This window comes from Zonotrichia albicollis, chromosome 30 (assembly GCF_047830755.1).
Source record: "Zonotrichia albicollis isolate bZonAlb1 chromosome 30, bZonAlb1.hap1, whole genome shotgun sequence".
Lineage (NCBI taxonomy): Eukaryota > Metazoa > Chordata > Aves > Passeriformes > Passerellidae > Zonotrichia > Zonotrichia albicollis.
The window spans coordinates 6,250,351-6,269,055 of NC_133848.1; the positions used below are offsets into that span (position 1 = coordinate 6,250,351).

The 18,705-nt window shown below is 50.9% G+C and overlaps 2 protein-coding genes and 1 long non-coding RNA gene across 3 annotated transcripts; 1 reads left to right on the plus strand and 2 right to left on the minus strand.

Moving 5' to 3' along the window:
- Positions 1-2,300: 2,300 nt before the first annotated feature.
- LOC113460694 (uncharacterized) lies at positions 2,301-6,242 on the minus strand. The gene is made up of 4 exons (XR_003382518.2): positions 6,180-6,242; positions 5,280-5,338; positions 4,726-4,809; positions 2,301-4,603 (listed from the first exon to the last, which is right to left on the minus strand). It is a non-coding gene; the product is annotated as an uncharacterized LOC113460694 (long non-coding RNA).
- An 8-nt stretch (positions 6,243-6,250) lies between these two features.
- LOC102071862 (T-lymphocyte surface antigen Ly-9-like) lies at positions 6,251-9,507 on the minus strand. Its single transcript, XM_074529633.1, has 5 exons — positions 9,408-9,507; positions 8,115-8,408; positions 7,708-7,977; positions 6,577-6,697; positions 6,251-6,269 (listed from the first exon to the last, which is right to left on the minus strand). Exons 1-5 carry the CDS (start codon positions 9,505-9,507, stop codon positions 6,251-6,253), a joined length of 804 nt encoding a protein of 267 aa, XP_074385734.1.
- A 2,224-nt stretch (positions 9,508-11,731) lies between these two features.
- On the plus strand, positions 11,732-13,101 carry LOC141725665 (CD48 antigen-like). The gene is made up of 3 exons (XM_074529634.1): positions 11,732-11,899; positions 12,199-12,531; positions 12,818-13,101. The coding sequence occupies exons 1-3, from the start codon at positions 11,827-11,829 to the stop codon at positions 13,099-13,101; spliced, it is 690 nt and encodes a 229-aa protein (XP_074385735.1). The 5' UTR covers positions 11,732-11,826.
- The last annotated feature ends 5,604 nt before the right edge of the window (positions 13,102-18,705 follow it).

Below are 18,705 nucleotides of genomic sequence, written 5' to 3' on the forward strand. Positions count from 1 at the left end.
GGTGGAAATCCGGGAAATTCTGCCCCAAAGGGTTTTGGGGTCCTGGAACAGCTCCAAGGGATGACCCCAACCCCAAAACCTCCAGGAGGGATTGGAAAACACTCCCAGATACCGGGCGGGATTTGGGAATTCGGGGGTTTTGGGATTTTGGGGGTTTTGGGGATTTGGGGATTTGGGGATTTTAGGAGGGCCAGGGGTTGGGTTGGATGATCCGTGCAGGTTTTTCCACCTCAGGAGGTCCCACAGCTCTCCGAGGGGGCTGAGCTCGAGCGGAGCAGCAGCCCCACATCCTGTGGGGTTCACACCTCACCCCGAAAACGAAAACCCCAAATCTGTCGGGTTCGCACGGTGGAAAATGGGGGCTGGGGCTGAGCTGAGGCCGTTCCGAAACCCAGGGGGGTTTGGGGTCGTGCCACCAGCAGGGAATTATAAAATACCCCAAAATACCCCAAAATACCCCAAAACATCCCCATTTGGGGCATGGAATTGAGGAATGTGAGGTGGAAGGACCCACCAGGATCATCCAAGTCCTGTTTGAGATTAAAACCAACAAAACCAACCCAAACCAGCCCCTCCTGACGCTCTGGGATGGATTTGGGGAGCTGGGACAGCTCAGAAGACCCCAAAACCCTGATGGGAACACAAACCACGCTCAGCAAACCCAAACCTGAGCTTAACCCCCAGGAAAAGCCCTCCAGGGACCTCCCTGCGCTGCACCCGCCGCCTTCATCCCCTTCCTCTTCCTCATCCTCCTGATGGGAGCCCCCCGAGCCCCCCGGCCCCACTCACCGGCCCCGGAGCAGAGCAGGGCGAGGCAGAGCCCCCCAAAGCCCCTCGGGCCCATCCTGCCCCGCCCGGCCCCTCGGAGCCGCCTCCCTTCCCCTTTCGGCGCAGGAAGCGGCGGTTGGTGAGCAAAGGTGGTGAAATCGGGGGAGGAACGGGTGAAAAACGTCCCCGAGGTCCTTCCTCCACCCCATGGGCCATCTCTCCATCCATGGGTCATCTCTCCACCCCATGGATTCATTTCTCCGTCCCATGGATCCGTTTCTCCTTGCCATGGGGTTATTTTTCCATCCCATAGAATTTCTCCTTTCCATGGAGAAATCCAATGGAATTATTTCTCCACCTCATGGGCCATCTCTCCAATCCATGGATCATCTCTCCACCCCATGGATTCATTTCTCCATCCCATGGATCCGTTTCTCCGTCCCATGGATCCGTTTCTCCTTGCCATGGGGTTATTCTTCCATCCCATAGAATTTCTCCATTCCATGGAGAAATCCAATGGAATTATTTCTCCACCCCATGGATCATCTCTCCATCCCATGGATCGTTCCTCCACCCCATGGATTTATTTGCCCACCCCATGGATCATTTCTCTACCCCATGGAATTATTTTTCCATCCCATAGGATTGCTTCTCCATTCCATGGAGAAATCCAATGGCTTTATTTCTCCACCCCATGGGCCATCTCTCCATCCATGGGTCATCTCTCCATCCATGGGTCATCTCTCCACCCCATGGATTCATTTCTCCGTCCCATGGATCCGTTTCTCCTTGCCATGGGGTTATTCTTCCATCCCATAGAATTTCTCCATTCCATGGAGAAATCAAATGGATTTATTTCTCCACCCCATGGGTCATCTCTCCAATCCATGAATCTGTTTCTCCACCCTATGGAACTTGTTTCTCCACCCCATGGATTTATTTGCCCGCCTCATGGATTCATCTCTCTTCACCCCATTGAATTATTTTTCCATCCCACAGAATCGTTTCTCCGTTCCGTGGAAAATCCCCATGGATCCGTTTTTCCACCCCATGGATCACTTCTCCACTCCATGGAATTATTTCTCCACCCTATAGAATTTTTTTCTCCGCCCCATGGATTTACCTGCCCCCCACCCCAAGGATCATCTCTTGGAATTCTCAAAAGGAACCAATAATTCCCCACGGAATTATTTTTCCACCCCATAGAATCATTCCTCCATTCCATGGAGAAATCCCATGCATTCATTTCTCCACCCATGGAATTATTTCTCCACCCCATGGATTCCTTTTTCTATGGGAAGGGGCAGGGAAGGGTTGGAGGTCTGGGCAAGGAGTGGGAAAAGCTCCAGGAGTTCCCAAGATCCCTTCAGGACAATCCCTGGAATTGTTTAAATCCCAATCCAAGCCAAGGATCGGATTTCCCATGGCCAAATCCCACCCCTACAAAACCTGAGTTGCTTTTAACTCAAAATAATATTCCAAAAAATCAATAAGTGCTCAAAACCACAAGGAAAATAGAAATGACTTTAAATTTATTCCATAAAATTATTTTATTCCAAAAACGTATTTTCTTCCAGAAAAAAAATGTGCAGGTAGGAATGGAGCTTGACGCTCCTGGAATTTTTATTCCAGAGGTTTCAGAGGCAGCTTTGGTTTCACCAGTGAATAATTCACCAAAGCACAAAGAGCAGCAGGAACAGGCACGGCAGGGAAAAGAATTCCCAGAATTCCGGAGCCATCAGAAAATCCAGGCCAGTTTGTGGTTTTGGGGCAATTTCTGCCGTTTCCAGGTGGATTTGGGGAGAAGGGAAAGGGGGGGACGTGTCCAATGTCCCCTGCTTGGGTTCTTGTCCCCAGCAGGACGCGCGTCCCGAAGGAATTCTGCTCCTGGAGATTCCTGATGGGATCCTCAAATTCCTTCTGAGGTCACCAAATTCTTGCTGGGATCCCCAAATTCCTGCTGAGATCTCCAGATTCCTGTTGGGATCACCAAATTCCTGCTGAGATTCCCAAATTCCTGCTGAAATTCCTGCTGGGATTCTTTCTGGGATCCCCAAATTCCTGCTGAGATTTCCAGATTCCTGTTGGGATCACCAAATTACTGCTGAGATTCCCAAATTCCTGCTGAAATTCCTGCTGGGATTCTTTCTGGGATCCCCAAATTCCTGCTGGGATTCCCAGATTCCTGTTGAGATCCCCAAATTACTGCTGAGATTCCCAAATTCCTGCTGAAATTCCTGCTGGGATTCTTTCTGGGATCCCCAAATTCCTGCTGAGATCTCCAGATTCCTGTTGGGATCACCAAATTACTGCTGAGATTCCCAAATTCCTGCTGGGATTCTTTCTGGGATCCCCAAATTCCTGCTGGGATTCCCAGATTCCTGTTGGGATCACCAAATTACTGCTGAGATTCCCAAATTCCTGCTGAAATTCCTGCTGGGATTCTTTCTGGGATCCCCAAATTCCTGTTGAGATCTCCAGATTCCTGTTGGGATTTCTTCTGGGATTCCTGCTGAGATTCCTTCTGGGATTCCTTCTGGAATTCCCAAATTCCTGCTGGGAATCCACCCAGCTGCAGCAGCGCCGCCCAAAATCCAAACCCCACAACCAAACACCCCAAAGTCGCTCTCCGTGTCCCGTTTTCCCTCAGATCCACCCCAAATCCTGAACCCTGGCCCTGCAGGGATTGGTGGGGCCGAGGTTTTGGGGGTTCTTTTGGGGGGCTGTAAAATTCAGAACGTTCCTGAGGTGAAGAAAGGGAGCAGGTGCTGAAACCACCCGAGCTCTGATAAGGGTGGCGTCACTTCTTGTTCCGCTTTAACTTCCTGTCATTATTTTTGGTTGGTTTTGGTGGTTTTCAGCCCTGCGAGAAGCTGAAGCTTTTGCAAGGCTCAAAATACAACAGAAGAAAAAAAAATTTAAAAAAAGTAATTTTTTATTTATAAAACAAATCCCTGAGCTTTTAAAAATAAGTTTTCCGTGCAAAAAGGGGCTGGTTTGGAGCCTTCCCTGGATGTCTCCAAAGAACCCACCGGATGCTGGTTTGGGTGATCAAGATAGGGATGACATTCCTGGAGGGCTTTTCCACCCTCGGGAATTTCAGGATTCCTTGGGAAAACCCTTTGAAGAGTCTCCTCCAGCCTGCCTGGGAGTCTCGGCAGCTTTGGCAGAGTTTTGGTCCCAAATTCCGGTGGGAGAGGGTGGGAAAAGGAACCTGAATCCCACAGAGCTGCCAAAAACGTGGGGAAAGATCCCAAAAACATTGGAAAGTTCAAAAAAATCCTCCCTGAAATCCCAAAGAGGGGGAAATTGAAGCAGCAGAGATGAGGAGGGAAGGGACACTCCAAAAGGGGGAGATCCCTGAGATTCGGGTCTGGAGCAGGACTGGGGATGTTGGAGAGGTTCTGGAGCCACCTTGTGGTGTCCATCTGTCTGACCGGAGAGTGGACACCACTTAAACCAGTTCCAGATCCTTCTAAACCAGTTCCAGGTTCTTCAAACCAGTTCCAGGTCCTTCTAAACCAGTTCCAGGTCCTTTTAAAGAAGTTCCATCTTCTTCTAGATGAGTTCTAAATCAGTTCTGGTTTCTTGTAAACCAGGCCCAGCCTCATTAAAATAGATCTTTAAATCACTTCCAGGTTTATAAACCAGTTTCATGTTCTGAAACCAGTTCCACGTCCTTTAATCCAGTTGCAGGTCCTTTAAACCAGTTTCATGTTCTTAAACCAGTTTCAGTCCCTTTAAATCAATCTCTTGATCTTCAAACCAGTTCTGGGTCCTTCTAGACCAGCTCCAGGCCGGTCGCGGTGGCATTTTCTGCTGTCCCTCCATCCGCCTGCAAGGACAGACGGACACAAGCTCGGTTTGGGGTCCTGGGGGCTGATCCAGGGTTTGGTTTGAGGGCTCGGGACCCCTCTGTGCCCACCCCAGCTCCAGGGGTTCCATCTCCCAGCTCACCTGCTCTGGACGCTTGACCAGGGAATAAATGGTTGAGGAGGGTCCCCCCTCCGCTGGTTTGGCTTTGGTTCCATCAGGGACGTGCTGGGAGAAAAAGATTTTTAAAATTTTAAAATTGAAAAAAAAAATAAAAAAGGAATTTAAAAAATTTTTAGGGCTCGGTGCTGGAAAAATTACCCCAAATCCAGAAACCCAACAAAGATCCATCTCTGGAGGTGTTGCCCCATCCCAAGGCCAGGTTGGACCATCCTGGCACAGTGGGAATTATCCCCACCCTCAAAATGGGACAATTTTAAACTCCCAACCCCAAAACCACCATTTCTCTTTGATCCCTCCAAAACTGAGATTTTGGGGCTGGGCACGGAGTTTTGGGCAAGTTCAGGTGCCCTTGGGCCGCCTCCAGCTGTGGCACTTCCCACTGGGAATTATCAAACAAAAATTCTCAAAAAAAAAATTAAAAAATTGTCAAAGGAACCAAGGGTTGTCCAGCCGTCCCTGGGGTGTCCCCACGGTGTCCCCAAGGTGTCCCCGGGTGTCCCCAACCCCAAACTCACCTGCTGGGAAGGTCCCACCTCGGCGTACACGGTCGTGTAGTCGTTTGTGGCCTCTGCAGCTGGGGGAAAAAAGCAGGAATTTGGGGATTTGTGGTGCAGGGAATGAGGGAATCCCAACCTCGGGAGTCCAGGCTTGGGTGAAACCCCGACCCCGAAGCCCCTCGGAGCTGCTGGAGGTGGGAATTGCTCCCCATCCCACCCTCCCTGGTGCCGCGGGGTCGGGATGAACTTCCAGCACCAAGGACAGGGAAAATCCGCCTGGTTTGGGTTTCAATCCCAAATTCCCGGCTGCCTTTTGGGAGGACAAACTCCATTTGTTTCTCCTTCATTGGTGATGGAACAGAGCAAGGAAAAGGGGGTTTAAATCCTTAAAATCCCATTTTTGGGGTAAATTTCCCATTGGAATTCCTGGGTGAGCAAGTGGGGATCGGGCACAGCTTGGACTTGATGGTCCTGGAGGGATTTTCCAGCCTCAGGGATTCTGGAATTCTTGGCTGGGCTGACCCTGAGTTCCCGAGTGGAATTCCTGGCTTTTCTCCCCAAATGTCTCTTTATTTTATTTTATTTTATTTTATTTTATTTTATTTTATTTTATTTTATTTTATTTTATTTTATTTTGTTTTATTTTACCCCAAATTCTCTCTTTTTGTCATATTCCCACAGCTGCACTCCCAGCTCCCCCTTGGTGGTCTGGGATGAAGTTTTCCAGCAGAAATTGGTGGAAAATGGGATTTCAGGAATTTGGGATCATCCCCTCCCACTCCCCACCAGGACAGAGGGGTCGGGGTCCTTCAGCTCCGATCCCAAACCACGGCACCAGGGATGGTTCCCCTGATCCTAAATGCAATTCCCTGGTTATTCCCACCAGGAAAAGCTCCGGGAACTGCCCCAAAATCCCACCTGTGTCCGCAGGCCTGGGCTGGGAGAGGCGGAAATTCGTCCTGTCTGGGGGAGATGCGACAGAATCAGAATCACAAATCCGCCCCAAATCTGCCCCAGATCAGCCCCAAATCTGCCCCAAATTCACCCCAGATCAGCCCCAAATCCACCCCAAATCTGCCCCAAATCCACCCCAAATCTGCCCCAAATTCACCCCAGATCAGCCCCAAATCCTCCCCAAATCCACCCCAAATCTGCCCCAAATCTGCCCCAAATCTGCCCCAAATCCACCCCAAATCTGCCCCAAATCCTCCCCAAATCCACCCCAAATCTGCCCCAAATCTGCCCCACCCTGGCTCTGTCCCCCTCCCAGGTCCCCTCTCCTGCTCCCCAGGGCTCCAGGGATGGTTTTCCATGCTCACCTTTGAATTTCCGCAAGACCATGAGGAAAATCAACAAAAGGGCCAGGACCAAAATCACGACTATGACCCCGACCCCAGCCCAGACCCTGACCTCGACCTGGCCGCTGGAGAGGGCACCTGGAAAAGGGAGAGCATGCAGAAAATCTCAGGGGATCAGAATCAGCCCATCCCAACCTCAACATTTCCATCTCATCCCAACCCCAAATCCAACTTTCCCGTGGCTCTCAAGAGAGCGGGATCAGCTCATCCCAACCCCAACCTTCCCGTGTTTCTCAGGGGATCGGGATCACCTCATCACAATCCCAAATCCCAGATTTTCCTGCTCTCAGGGGATCAGGATCAGCCCATCCCAACCTCAACATTTCCATTTCATTCCAACCCCAAATCCAATTTTCCCATGGCTCCCTGGGAATTGGGATCAGCCCATCCTAACACCAGCATTCCCGTGTTCCTCAGGGGATCAGGATCACCTCATCACAATCTCAAATCCCAGCTTTTCCTGCTCTCAGGGATCAGGATCAGCCCATCCCAAACCCAACATTCCCGTGTTCCTCAGGGGATCGGGGTCAGCCCATCCCAGCCCCAAATCCCAGCTTTTCTGGCTCTCAGGGATCGGGATCAGCCCATCCCAACCTCAACATTCCCATTCCAATTCCCATTCCATCCCATCCCAACCCCATCCCTCCCGTGTTTCTCAGGGAATCAGGATCAGTCCATCATCTCACCTTTCCCTCCACCTTTCCATGGCCCTCACAGGAAGTGGGATCAGCCCATCCCAACCTCAACATTCCCATCCCAACCTCAACATTCCCATTCCATCCCATCCCAACCCCAACCCTCCCGTGTTTCTCAGGGAATCAGGATCAGTCCATCATCTCACCTTTCCCTCCACCTTTCCATGGCCCTTACAGGAAGTGGGATCAGCCCATCCCAACCTCAACATTCCCATCCCAACCCCAAATCCAAATGCTCCCATGGCTCTCAGGGGATCAGGATCAGCCCATCCCAACCCCAAATCCCAGCTTTTCCTGCTCTCAGGGATCGGGATCAGCCCATCCCAACCCCAACATTCCCGTGTTCCTCAGGAGATCGGGATCAGCCCATCGGGATCTGTCCCCGGCTCTCACCTGCGCAGAGCTGCCCGAGGTTGGTGATGGTGATGCTCTTGCTGCTGACGGGGTTCCGTGCCGTGCACGTCACCAACTCCAGCCCATCCTGGAATGTTTCATTCACCTGCAGCACCACGGAGCTCCCGTCCATGTCCTGATCCCGCACCCTCCAGGTGTAGGAGACGTTTCCGAGGCCGGTGCCGGATGCGGAGCAGCGCAGGGAGGAGCTGCAGCTTCCACCCGAGCAGTTCTGGGCCTCGCAGGTCACCGTGGGCTCTGCCAGCTCCACTGCGGGCACCGCGGTGTCAGAAACGTCTCTTTTAGTGTGAAACCCCCCAAAACAGCACTAACAGCACCCCAAAAGAGCACTAACAGCACCCAAAACAGCACTGACAGCACCCCAAAACAGCACTAACAGCACCTACTGAACACCTGCAGGGTGAAGGTGGATCTTTTTCCGTTGATTGTTACAGAGTAGGTCCCGGCATCCTCCATCCTCAGCTGGGAGATGGTGAGCGCGCGGCCTCTCTCAGAGACGGCAAAATGGGTTTTGAATTTGTCTTGTGAAAATAAGGGTCGAGGAGGATCCTCAAATGCCACAGTCACTATGGCTTCATTCCCAAAATTCCAGAATGCAGGATTTGCATCTGTGTTGGGGGTGTGGAAGGTCACAGACTTGCCCAGGACCCCGATCACCTCCGTGGTGTCGCTGGCGCTCACTGGGGAGAGAAAATGGGGAGAGAACTTGAGATGGGGGTGGGATGGAGGTGGGGGAATGGAGGATGAAGGTGGGCTCAGGGTGGGATGGAGGTGGGATGGAGGTGGTTTGAAGGGGGCATGGAGGTGGGAATGAGGTGGGATGAAGTTGGGGTGAAGGATTGCTGAGTTTGGGCTGGAGACAGGATGAAAGTAGGCTGAAGTTGGGATGAAAAGGTGGGATGGATTTGGGAGTAAGGTGGGATCACGGTGGGATGGAGAGATGAAGGTGGGCTGAAGGTGGGCTGGAGGTGGGATGAAGCTGGGGTGAAGGAGTGCTGAGCACGGGCTGGAGACGGGATGAAGATAGGCTGAAGTTGGGATGAAAAGGGGAAATGAAGGTGGCATGAAAAGCTGGGATCAAGGCGGGACCAAGGATGGATGAAGTTGCTGAACCCAGAGGATGAAGCCCATCAGGGCTGGGGGTGTTTGAGGGTTCATGGGGGGCTCATGGAAGGGTCCCTGGGTGAAGGAAGAGCACGAGGGCACCCCCAGGCTGAGCCCCCGCAGCCTCGTGAGCAGCCTCGTGCCCAGGACGGAGCCTGGAGGGGAACTGAGAGGGAAAGGAGAACCAGGAGTTGGGCATGGGAGGGTCAGGAGGGGTCACTGAGCAGGACAGGGAGCTCCTGGCCAGACCGGCAGCTGCACCTTGGAGGAGAATTTGGGAATCGTGGAAAGGTTTGGGTTGGGAGGGACCCAAAACTGTTCTGATTCCACTCCCCTAAAATCCCCAAACCTTCCCCCAGCCCTGCCCAGCCTGGCCCTGGACACTGCCAGGGGTGCGTGGGACAGCTCCACCACGGCTTCTCCAGGCTGACCACCCCCTGTGGCCGCAGGAAACGGCCTCTGTGAAACTGCGGACTGGCTCCAACAGTTCCATGAGCTTCTCATGCTGGGGGCACCAGACCTGGTGGGATCTGGAGATTCCAGACTGGATCTCACCATTCCAGGTGGGATCTCACCATTCCAGGAGTGAGAACCCTCCACCCTCCTTTGGGTGCAGCCCAGGACAAGGTCCAGGATCCCTCTGGACCCATCCCTTCCCTCCAGTGGCCCCACCATGGTGGGTGACCTTGGGTCACCAGTTTGAGGAGGAAGGAGGTGTTTTGGTTATTTTCACAACCTCCCATTTCCAATGAACTGTGCCACCCCATTTATACCAGGAATGGAGTTTTCTCCTTCCCAGTTTTCCTAACAGGGAACTGATCCTGGCCCAGCCCCCAGGACGGGCTTGGAATTTCTGTCTCCCTCACCCTCAGCCACTCCTGGGACATGGACAGGGGAGCCCATGGAAGGAAAAAGCTGCAGGGGGAGATAAACCCGCAGGAATAACGAAACCGCGGAATGGTTCACACGATAAACACCCTCAGAGAGGGCAAGGGCTGAACCTTGCCCAATTTCCCTCTTTTCAGCCAAAAAACACCCCAAGATGAGACCCCCAAAAACAGGGAGGCAACATGGAGAGGAGCAGGAGCTGAAGGCAGAGCAGGATGTCTGGAGAACATCTGGAGCAGAGGCTGGGCCAGAGATGGACACCAGAGGTGGACACAGAGATGGACACAGAGATGGACACAGAGATGGACACCAGAGATGACACCAGAGAGGGACACCAGAGATGGACACCAGAGATGGACACCAGAGATGGACACCAGGGATGGACACCAGGGATGGACACCAGAGATGGACACAGAGATGGACACAGAGATGGACACCAGAGATGACACCAGAGATGGACACCAGAGATGGGAACCAGCCCTCTACCAGCAGGTTACCATAGCAGGCCTGGATCCCAACAATGGACACAAATCCACCCCGTGGAGCTTCTCTGGTGCTCCCACCCATCCCTCTACCCCAAAAAACCCCAAAACCACCCCAAGATCTCCTTCCCAGGGGATAAAGGAGCACCCAGCACTCACTGGTTTGGTGGAGGAGCATGAAGGTGATGAGATGAGGGATCCAAAACACGTCCATGGATGTCCGGAAACGGAGAGGATCTGGCCCAGCAGCGTGCAAAAGTGCGCACATAGAGGAAGAGGAAGAGCTCTCTTATCTGTCCGTACTGGGGGGAAGTTGTGGTGATACGTGACGTGTCAAAGAGACGAAATTCACACTCAAAAAATGGAAATTTGAGGTGTTAAGAACAAAAACCACTGTGTTTTCCATGGAAAGATGGTGGACCAGAAGTGTCACCCGGAGCAAGCTGCGTCCCACCACGTGTGGGACAAATTGCTCAGGTTCTCCGTGGTTCCCTCAGCCTTGGCCATAAAGGAGCAGCTCCAGTCCCCTCTGTCCCCCCTCCAAAAGCCACCCCAAACACGGGACAATGACAATTTTGGGAAACATCGCTTCCCCAGTCAGGATTATTCAGGGAAGGTCACATGCAGACGGCCGTGGCGAAACTTTGGGGCGAGGGGGAAGTGAGCTGGAGCAGATTAAAAAATTGTCTAGATGTTCTAAAAATATTCTTTTAAAATGGATTAAAAATCCTAAATAAAACCCTGGTTCCTCTGCCCCAGTGAGGAACTGGGAGCTGTTGGCCCAGACTGGTCTGGGGTGGAAGGGAACTTAAGGACAGGATTTTGGGGCTGGAAAGGGGATTTTGGGAGCTGGAACCAGGGGGAATTTGGGGCGGGAACAAGGAGGATTTTGGGGTTGGAACAAGGAGAATTTTTGGGGTTGGAGTGAGGAGAATTTTGGGGTGGGAACAAGGAGGATTTTCGGATGGGACCGAGGAGGATTTTGGGGTGGGAACAAGGATGATTTTGGGGCTGGAATGAGGAAGATTTTGGGGGTGGAATGAGGAGGATTTTGGGGTTGGAATGAGGAGGATTTAGGGGCGGGAACGAGGATTTTGGGATGGGAATGAAGAGGATTTTGGGGTGAGATTGAGGAGGATTTGGGGGTGTGAACCAGGAGGATTTTGGGGCTGGAACAAAAAGGATTTTGGGGCCGGAACAGGGAGAATTTTGGGGTTGGAACCCGGAGGATTTTGGGAACGGAATGAGGAGGATTTTGGGGTTGAAACCCCAAACCTCCCGGCCCTGCTGCTGTTGGGCTGCCCGAGCTGGGGACAGCGGAGCCACCGCGATGTCCCCAAGGGAAAGCAAAACCCCCCCGAAACACCCCAAAATTGCCCTCCCGGGACAACTCAAATCTGTTCCCTGCGAGATTTGGGGCTGAGAGCGCCACGCCCCGGACACGTCCTGGTCCCCTTTGCCACAGGGGCGGCCGGGGGGTGACAGCACCCCCCGCAGCAGGAAGAGGAGGAGGAGCAGGAGAAGGGGGAGGAGGAGGAGGGAGCCGGGGCAGAGGAAGGAGCCGGGGCAGAGGAAGTCCCCGGCGGGCGCTCGCAGCCCCGAGGGGTCCCCGCTCCGCCCCGCGATGTCCCCGCTCGGGGGTCGCCGCTGTCCCCCCGCGCTGCTGGCGCTGCTGCTGGGCCTGGCCGGGAGCCGAGGTGAGGAGGGGGCGCGGGGGGACCGGGGGGGCTGCGGGGATTCGGGAATTGCCGCGGGAAATTCGGGAATTGCTGCGGGAAATTCGGGAATTGCTGCGGGGAAAAGCCGGAGCGGCGCTCGGGGGATGGAGAGGGGCTGGCTGCGGCTTTGGGGGGATTCTCCTCGCTTCTCTCAAACCCCCTTGTCCGGGCAGAGCCGAGCCGGGCCGGGCCGTGACGCGGGGCCGGTTCCCCTTCCTGGGCAGCGTTTGGGGTGCGGAGTTTGCCTGAAAGTCGCGACTTGCCCGGCTCTGGTTTAGGATTCTGGGAATGCCAAAACCAAACTGTGACCCACGATGTGACCGTGGGAGGATCGCTGTGCCTGGTGCCGGAGAAACCCCCGCGGGCGTGGATAGAGATCCTCTGGAAATGGGACATTAATTCAGGAAAGTTGCAGAAGATCCTGACAGTCACCAGGGATGAAATTGTCTCCTATCCTCAAAGTCCTTTCCATGGGAGAGCAAAGTTCCAGCAGGGAAACCTCTCCCTGTGCATCTCCCCTGTTCACAGAGAAGATAACGGGGTCTATTGGGCCGAGTTTGAGATTTCCTCAGGGGAGATTATCCGTCGGTGCTTCCGCATGTCCGTGTGGGGTGAGTGGAAGGGTCCCCATGTCCCTGTGTCCTCTATCCCCATGTCCCCCATCACTGTCCCTCTGTCCCCTCTCACCCCGCTGTCCCCGCAGACCCCATCCCGCAGCCGGAGCTGAAATCCCAAATCCTGCAGCGGGAATTGGGCTGGTGCCACCTGGTCCCCTGTCCCTGTGTCTCCTCTCCCTCTATCCCCATGTCCCTCTATCCCCATGTCCCCATGTCCCTGTGTCCCTCTGTCCCCATGTCCCCCTGTCCCCCGTCCCCTCTCACCCCGCTGTCCCCGCAGACCCCGTCCTGCAGCCGGAGCTGATATCCCGAATTCTGCAGCGGGATTGGACCTGGTGCCGTCTGGTCCTGGTCTGCTTCAGCCCCGGGAACGTCTCCTACAGCTGGGCCTGTACCGGGGATGGCCCGGAGCCGGTGCCGGAGCCGGTCCCGGGCAGCCCCTCCCGGCTGCTCCGGAGCCTCCCCGAGGGCGCAGAGCCCCAAATCTGCCTCTGCAACGTCAGCAACCCTGCCGGGTGGAGTGTGGACCACGCTGCCCTCACCTGCCCAGGTGAGCTCCCCTAGGCACCGGGGGCTGGAAGGGACCCAAATACTGCTTTTAGTGCTGAAAAATATTAGGTAAAATTCGTTTATGGAGGTGTAAACTATATAATTTTAAATTTATTTTATATCTTTTATTTTGTATGTAATATACATAATTTTTGTATGTATTCTGTGTAAAATCTATAGTTATATATATAAAATCCATTTATGTCTATAAAATACATACTTTTATATACAATAGATATTTATATAATGCACTTGCTTTTATATATAATATAGACTTATTTTTAGATAAAATGGATAGTTATTTTTATATATGAATATACTTGGTTAATATATCAAATACATTATATATATGTATGCATATAACATGTATATATATATATATTTATATAAACTTTTTTTCTGTCCTTAATCCATAATTATTTATAAATTTTTTATTCTATATAAGGCAAAAATATCAATTTAGAGATTCACAGAATCCTGGGATGGTTTGAGTGGGAAGGGAACCACAAATCCCAGTCAATTCCAGAATTCTTTTCCAGAATTTGTAGGGAATTCCGGCCCCTGGAAACTGCTGGTCGTGCTTGTGATCATGCTACTGATCCTGATCCTCGTGTGCAAATGCTGCTGCAGATGCTGGTACTCCTGCTGTAAGGAAATAAGAGAGATTTGCTGTAAAGGTTTGTCTGGAATGTTGGGGCAGGATGCCAAATTTGGGGCTTCTGACCCCAAACCGGCCCTTGGGACCCCAAAATATGGGAGTTCTGGAATCAAAAATCGCCGAAATGCCCCAAATTCTGCCCATTTCCTTGCAGGATAACAGAGGTTACAGGCGCTTCCCAAATCCCACAGGCCACCAGTTCCCCCAAAACCTCAAAATTACCATCCCTGTGGAATTCTTCTTCTGGAAACTCCAGCGGCCACCGGGATCCATGGAATAGAAATATCCAGAAATATCCAGAAATATCCAGAAATATCCAGAAATATCCAGAAATATCCAGAAATTCGGGGTTTTTCCCCCAAGATTCAACCCCCAGCTGCACCTCAGAGCGAAGATTTGGGGATGGAAAACTCTGGAAAGTGCGGATTTGGGATTGGGCAGGTGGGATGGGCGGGGGTGGGAATTCTGTGGGGATTTTAGGGTTTGAAAATTTGAGAATCCTTTTATTAAATTTTTTTATTGGTGCAAATACAACTGATACAATATGTTTCTAAAAATGCTTGTATTGTGCAGTGTAAAAACACAACTGCACAATAAATTTGTTTAATTAATTAATTGGCTGATTAGAGCCTGAATTACACCTCGAGCATGGGAAGTTTTTCGGGAATTGGAATTCTGGGCTGGAATTCTGTCTCGGGATGGAGTGGAAGAGATGACCCCGGGGTCGGGATTTTCCTTGGGATCGTGATTCGAAGGAGCGGCACCTCCTCTCCCTCATCCCAAAAATCCTCGTGACTGCTCCCGGGCGTTAATTGGGATCATTCACCGGGCACTAATTGGGGTCATCCAGCGGGAGGGAATTTAGGGAATTGCGGCATTCCCAGTTTTTCCCGTCGTTTTGGGGTGATCCCAACGCTTCCCCCGCTTGTGGGAGTCGGCGCTGATGGGCAGATGGGTGTGGGATAGGGCGGAAAAAGCTCAGGATTGGTGAAAAGGGTGAAAAACCCTTTGGGAAAGGCGCTGGGAATGGCTGGGTGGCATATCGTGGAAAATCCCACTTGGAAAAGACCATCCAAGCCACCCCAAAATCCAGAATTTTCCCTAAAATCCGTCCCAAAATCCCCCCTGGAGCCGCTCCAGCCCCTCATTGTTGCAGAATGATCTGTTTGTTGGGGATGAGCCATTTGTTAGGTGCAGGGAAAACTCGAGGCTTGTGAGTCATCAACAAGTTCCGTTTATTGAAGAGAGCATCAGACACTTATACAGCAAATAATAAGCTCATGAATATTCTGTAAGCCAAGCGATCTATTGGTTAAACTATACCATCAACTCCTCCTCATTCCTTTGGGCCTACATTCCCTATTTCCCACGTCTCTCTGTCCACTTGTTATCATACTCAGCTAGGCCCAAGGACATGTTGTCTTGCAGGTGCAGGACTTGGAATTAGCCACAGCCTTGTACTTTTCCAGTCTAGTCAGCTAAATTCCCAACATTTCCCCCATTTTCTTTTGGAACAAGCAAAGTTCTATAGGCTAACTGCGTCGCACTCTTTGCAATACAATAACAGGCAATTCTAACAACTATTACATTCAACTATTACATTACAAGCAGTATTCTCAGCTAGCAAGGTTTCTCTCTTACAAGGGATCTAAGCCAGGGAGACAAACCAAAAAGGCTATCACTGTTTATAGGATATGCTATATGACGGATACAAAAAGGATTCTATGCTGCTACAAGGCTCAAACAAAACTCAGGTGTGCCAATACAACCTACAAAAATGAGCTAAAGGGGCAACATGTGCGCAGGTTTCATCTGCGTGGATTGTCTGGTAAGTTTGCTTTCCATTCTCAAACAGCAGATATACTTCAAACAGGAGCAGCTTTACTCACAAATGCCTCTGATTGTCTCTTCTAACTAGAGTTTTTCTGATGTTCACGGCAACACCCTGCACACAAGTCATAAAATAAATGTCTAGCATATATCTATCTAACATCACTTAAACCTAATAGCACTTAAACTTTAAACACCTAAACTCAAAATATTTAAACTTAACAGAATCTAACATCACTTAAACTTATCTTTACTTAAACTTAACATAATTAAATTCAACAGAATTTTAACTTAGCAGAACTTAAGTTTAACAGAGTTTAACTTTAATAAAACTTAACTTTAACAGAACTTAAACTTAGCAGATTTTCAAATCAACAGAACTTACATGTAAAATCACTTAAATTTAACAGAACTTAACCTTAACAGAACTCAACCGACTTTAAATTCTACATAACTTAAACTTAATATAATTTAAATATAATAGAATATAATTTCACTTAAACTTAACAGAAATTAAACTGAACAGTACTTAAACTTAACAGGACATAAACTTAACAAAACTTAACTTTAACAGTATTTAACATTTATTGGTACTTAATAGATAATTTAATTAAACTACTTAGCAACGAATAGAACTTACTATAGAAATAGAATAGAATATAGAATTTATTATAACTTACTTGCAGGCTTAAATCTAAAATACTAAGCTAAAACAACTTTCTTCACGTGTTTGCTGCAGCATCTTTACACTTGAATGCACTTAACCATAAGGAGTTTGTTCAAGGTATACTTGTGGAAAAATTCTTTTGAATTCAGTGCTTGCTTTTACATCTACCACATCTAAGCAAGGCTCAAAGAATACAAAAAACACACTTATTATTTCTTACTTTTACAATCGCTTTAACACATCTTTAACATTTTTAAATTTTTCAAAATACAATTTCAGAGTTTGATGTTCCACTGACTGAGTTATTTGGGCTTCTGATGTTTAAAGCCTATGTTAATACAGGTGATTTTAAGGCAGCATAATGGATGCTAAACTAAATCGGCTGAAATTTGGCTTACGCATTCACCATGCTGATTTCTCTTTCACAGTCTCTGCCAGGAAGAACAAAAGGTTTTAACTTAGGTGAGGAGCATCTTGATAGTAATGTTCTTTGGTGTTGCTTATTTATCATCACTGGTTTCTTGACTGCTTCATGCACTGGAAAGGCTGAGCTTGCGCGGACTCTCGAGTTGTCTCTGCTGCTGAGCACCCGCCGGCAGCACAGAGTTTTGTGCGCCGGAGACACTGTCCATGGCGGTGCCGGCTGAGCCGCGCAGCTATGCTTGGAGTCTGTTAAGGTACAGTTTGTTTAGGTTGCTAAGTTGAAACTAAGGCCCCTGCCGGCCACGGGGCGGAGGGAGAAGCGCTTGCGCTGGAAAAGCTCTTCAGTCTGTGCTCCACTTGTGTTGGAGTGGGGTGACTTCTCTCACGCTGGGCTTCTTGTTTCGCAAGACGCTCTGTAGGCTGAATCACTGCATGGGCCAGACTCGCAGTGCAGCATCTGCGGCAGCGCGGGTCACTCCCCCTGCAGCGGCTCTGCTCTCTCTGCTACTGCTGCTGCAGCGCAGCATCTTGGGCAGCGCAGGTCCCTCCCCCTGCGGCGGCTTTGCTCCCCTGACGCTGCTGCTTTACACAAGCCATGAGCCACGAGCTGCAGCTGCTCCCCATGGCGCAGCGCCCATGCTGAGTTCGGAGTGGCACAGTCCTGCAGGCGCCCCAAGCCGCGGCTGCTGCTGCCATCACATCAGGGTCGCTGATTTATTGTGCGTATACTTGCAGCACCAGCTCCACAACACACATTTTTGCAAGTCTATATGTAGCAATCTCAGGAATTTTCTTCTTAAGTTGACAGCCTATAGTCCCTGCTTTTCTAAAAAGCACTTAAAAGGATTATATGTTGCTTTTCTTTGTATTACTTTTTAACTTGTCATTTATTCAGCCCACTGCAGCCTTTCCAGGACGTCCGTGGCATTCAGTCAGCTGGACTCTCCTGTGAGGTCACCAGGGCACCGAAGCCTGCCCTTTCGCCTTTTTCCAGGACTCTCATATGGGGTTGCCTGAAGGCAGAGCCCGCTTTTTGTGCCTCCCAGGCTGCATCAGGACTGACACCCAAATACTGCACTGACTGTGGCTTGCAGGCCCAAATCTTCTGTGAAGTCCATAAGGTGTGTAGGGTCTGTAGAGTCTGTAGGGTCTGTAGAGTCCATAGGGTCCCTGTTCGGGCGCCATTTGTTGCAGAATGATCTGTTTGTTGGGGATGAGCCATTTGTTAGGTGCAGGGAAAACTCGAGGCTTGTGAGTCATCAACAAGTTCCGTTTATTGAAGAGAGCATCAGACACTTATACAGCAAATAATAAGCTCATGAATATTCTGTAAGCCAAGCGATCTATTGGTTAAACTATACCATCAACTCTTCCTCATTCCTTTGGGCCTACATTCTCTATTTCCCACGTCTCTCTGTCCACTTGTTATCATACCCATCTAGGCCCAAGGACACACTATCTTGCAAGTGCAGGACTTGGAATTAGCCACGGCCTTGTACTTTTCCAGTCTAGTCAGCTAAATTCCCAACACCTCCTCACCCCAAAGGACAAGCGCTGATGCCTCGGTCAGGGCGCTCTCTAATTTATTCTAACGACCCTCATTTGCATATCGGGGTTAATTTGCAGCCCTCCAATCGCTGTTCCCGTCCCTCCCCTCTCACTTTTGGTGTCACCGCAGCCAAGGCAACACCGGAGGGGACGGGGACAGCCCCGGGCCGGCCCCAAGTGGGTCAGGGCGCAGCGGGGGTCGCGGGGGTCCCTTTGTTCCCCTTTGTTCCCCTTTGTTCACCGCCCCCTGCCCGTGGGAAGACGCCGAGGGCCGTTTGTCCCCAGCCAGGGGATGGGGGGGGACAGCGGGAGTGGCCCCGGGAGCGTGACAAAGGCGCCAAGTGTGGCCAGGGGGGCAGGGAGGAATGCGGGCTGGAATTGTGGAATTCCGGCCACTCCTTGGCGGCGTCGGGAGCGCCGACCCCCGGAAATCCTGCGGGGATGGGCTGGGGATGGGGAAGAATCCCAGGAGGGAGCTGGGATTGAGCCCACC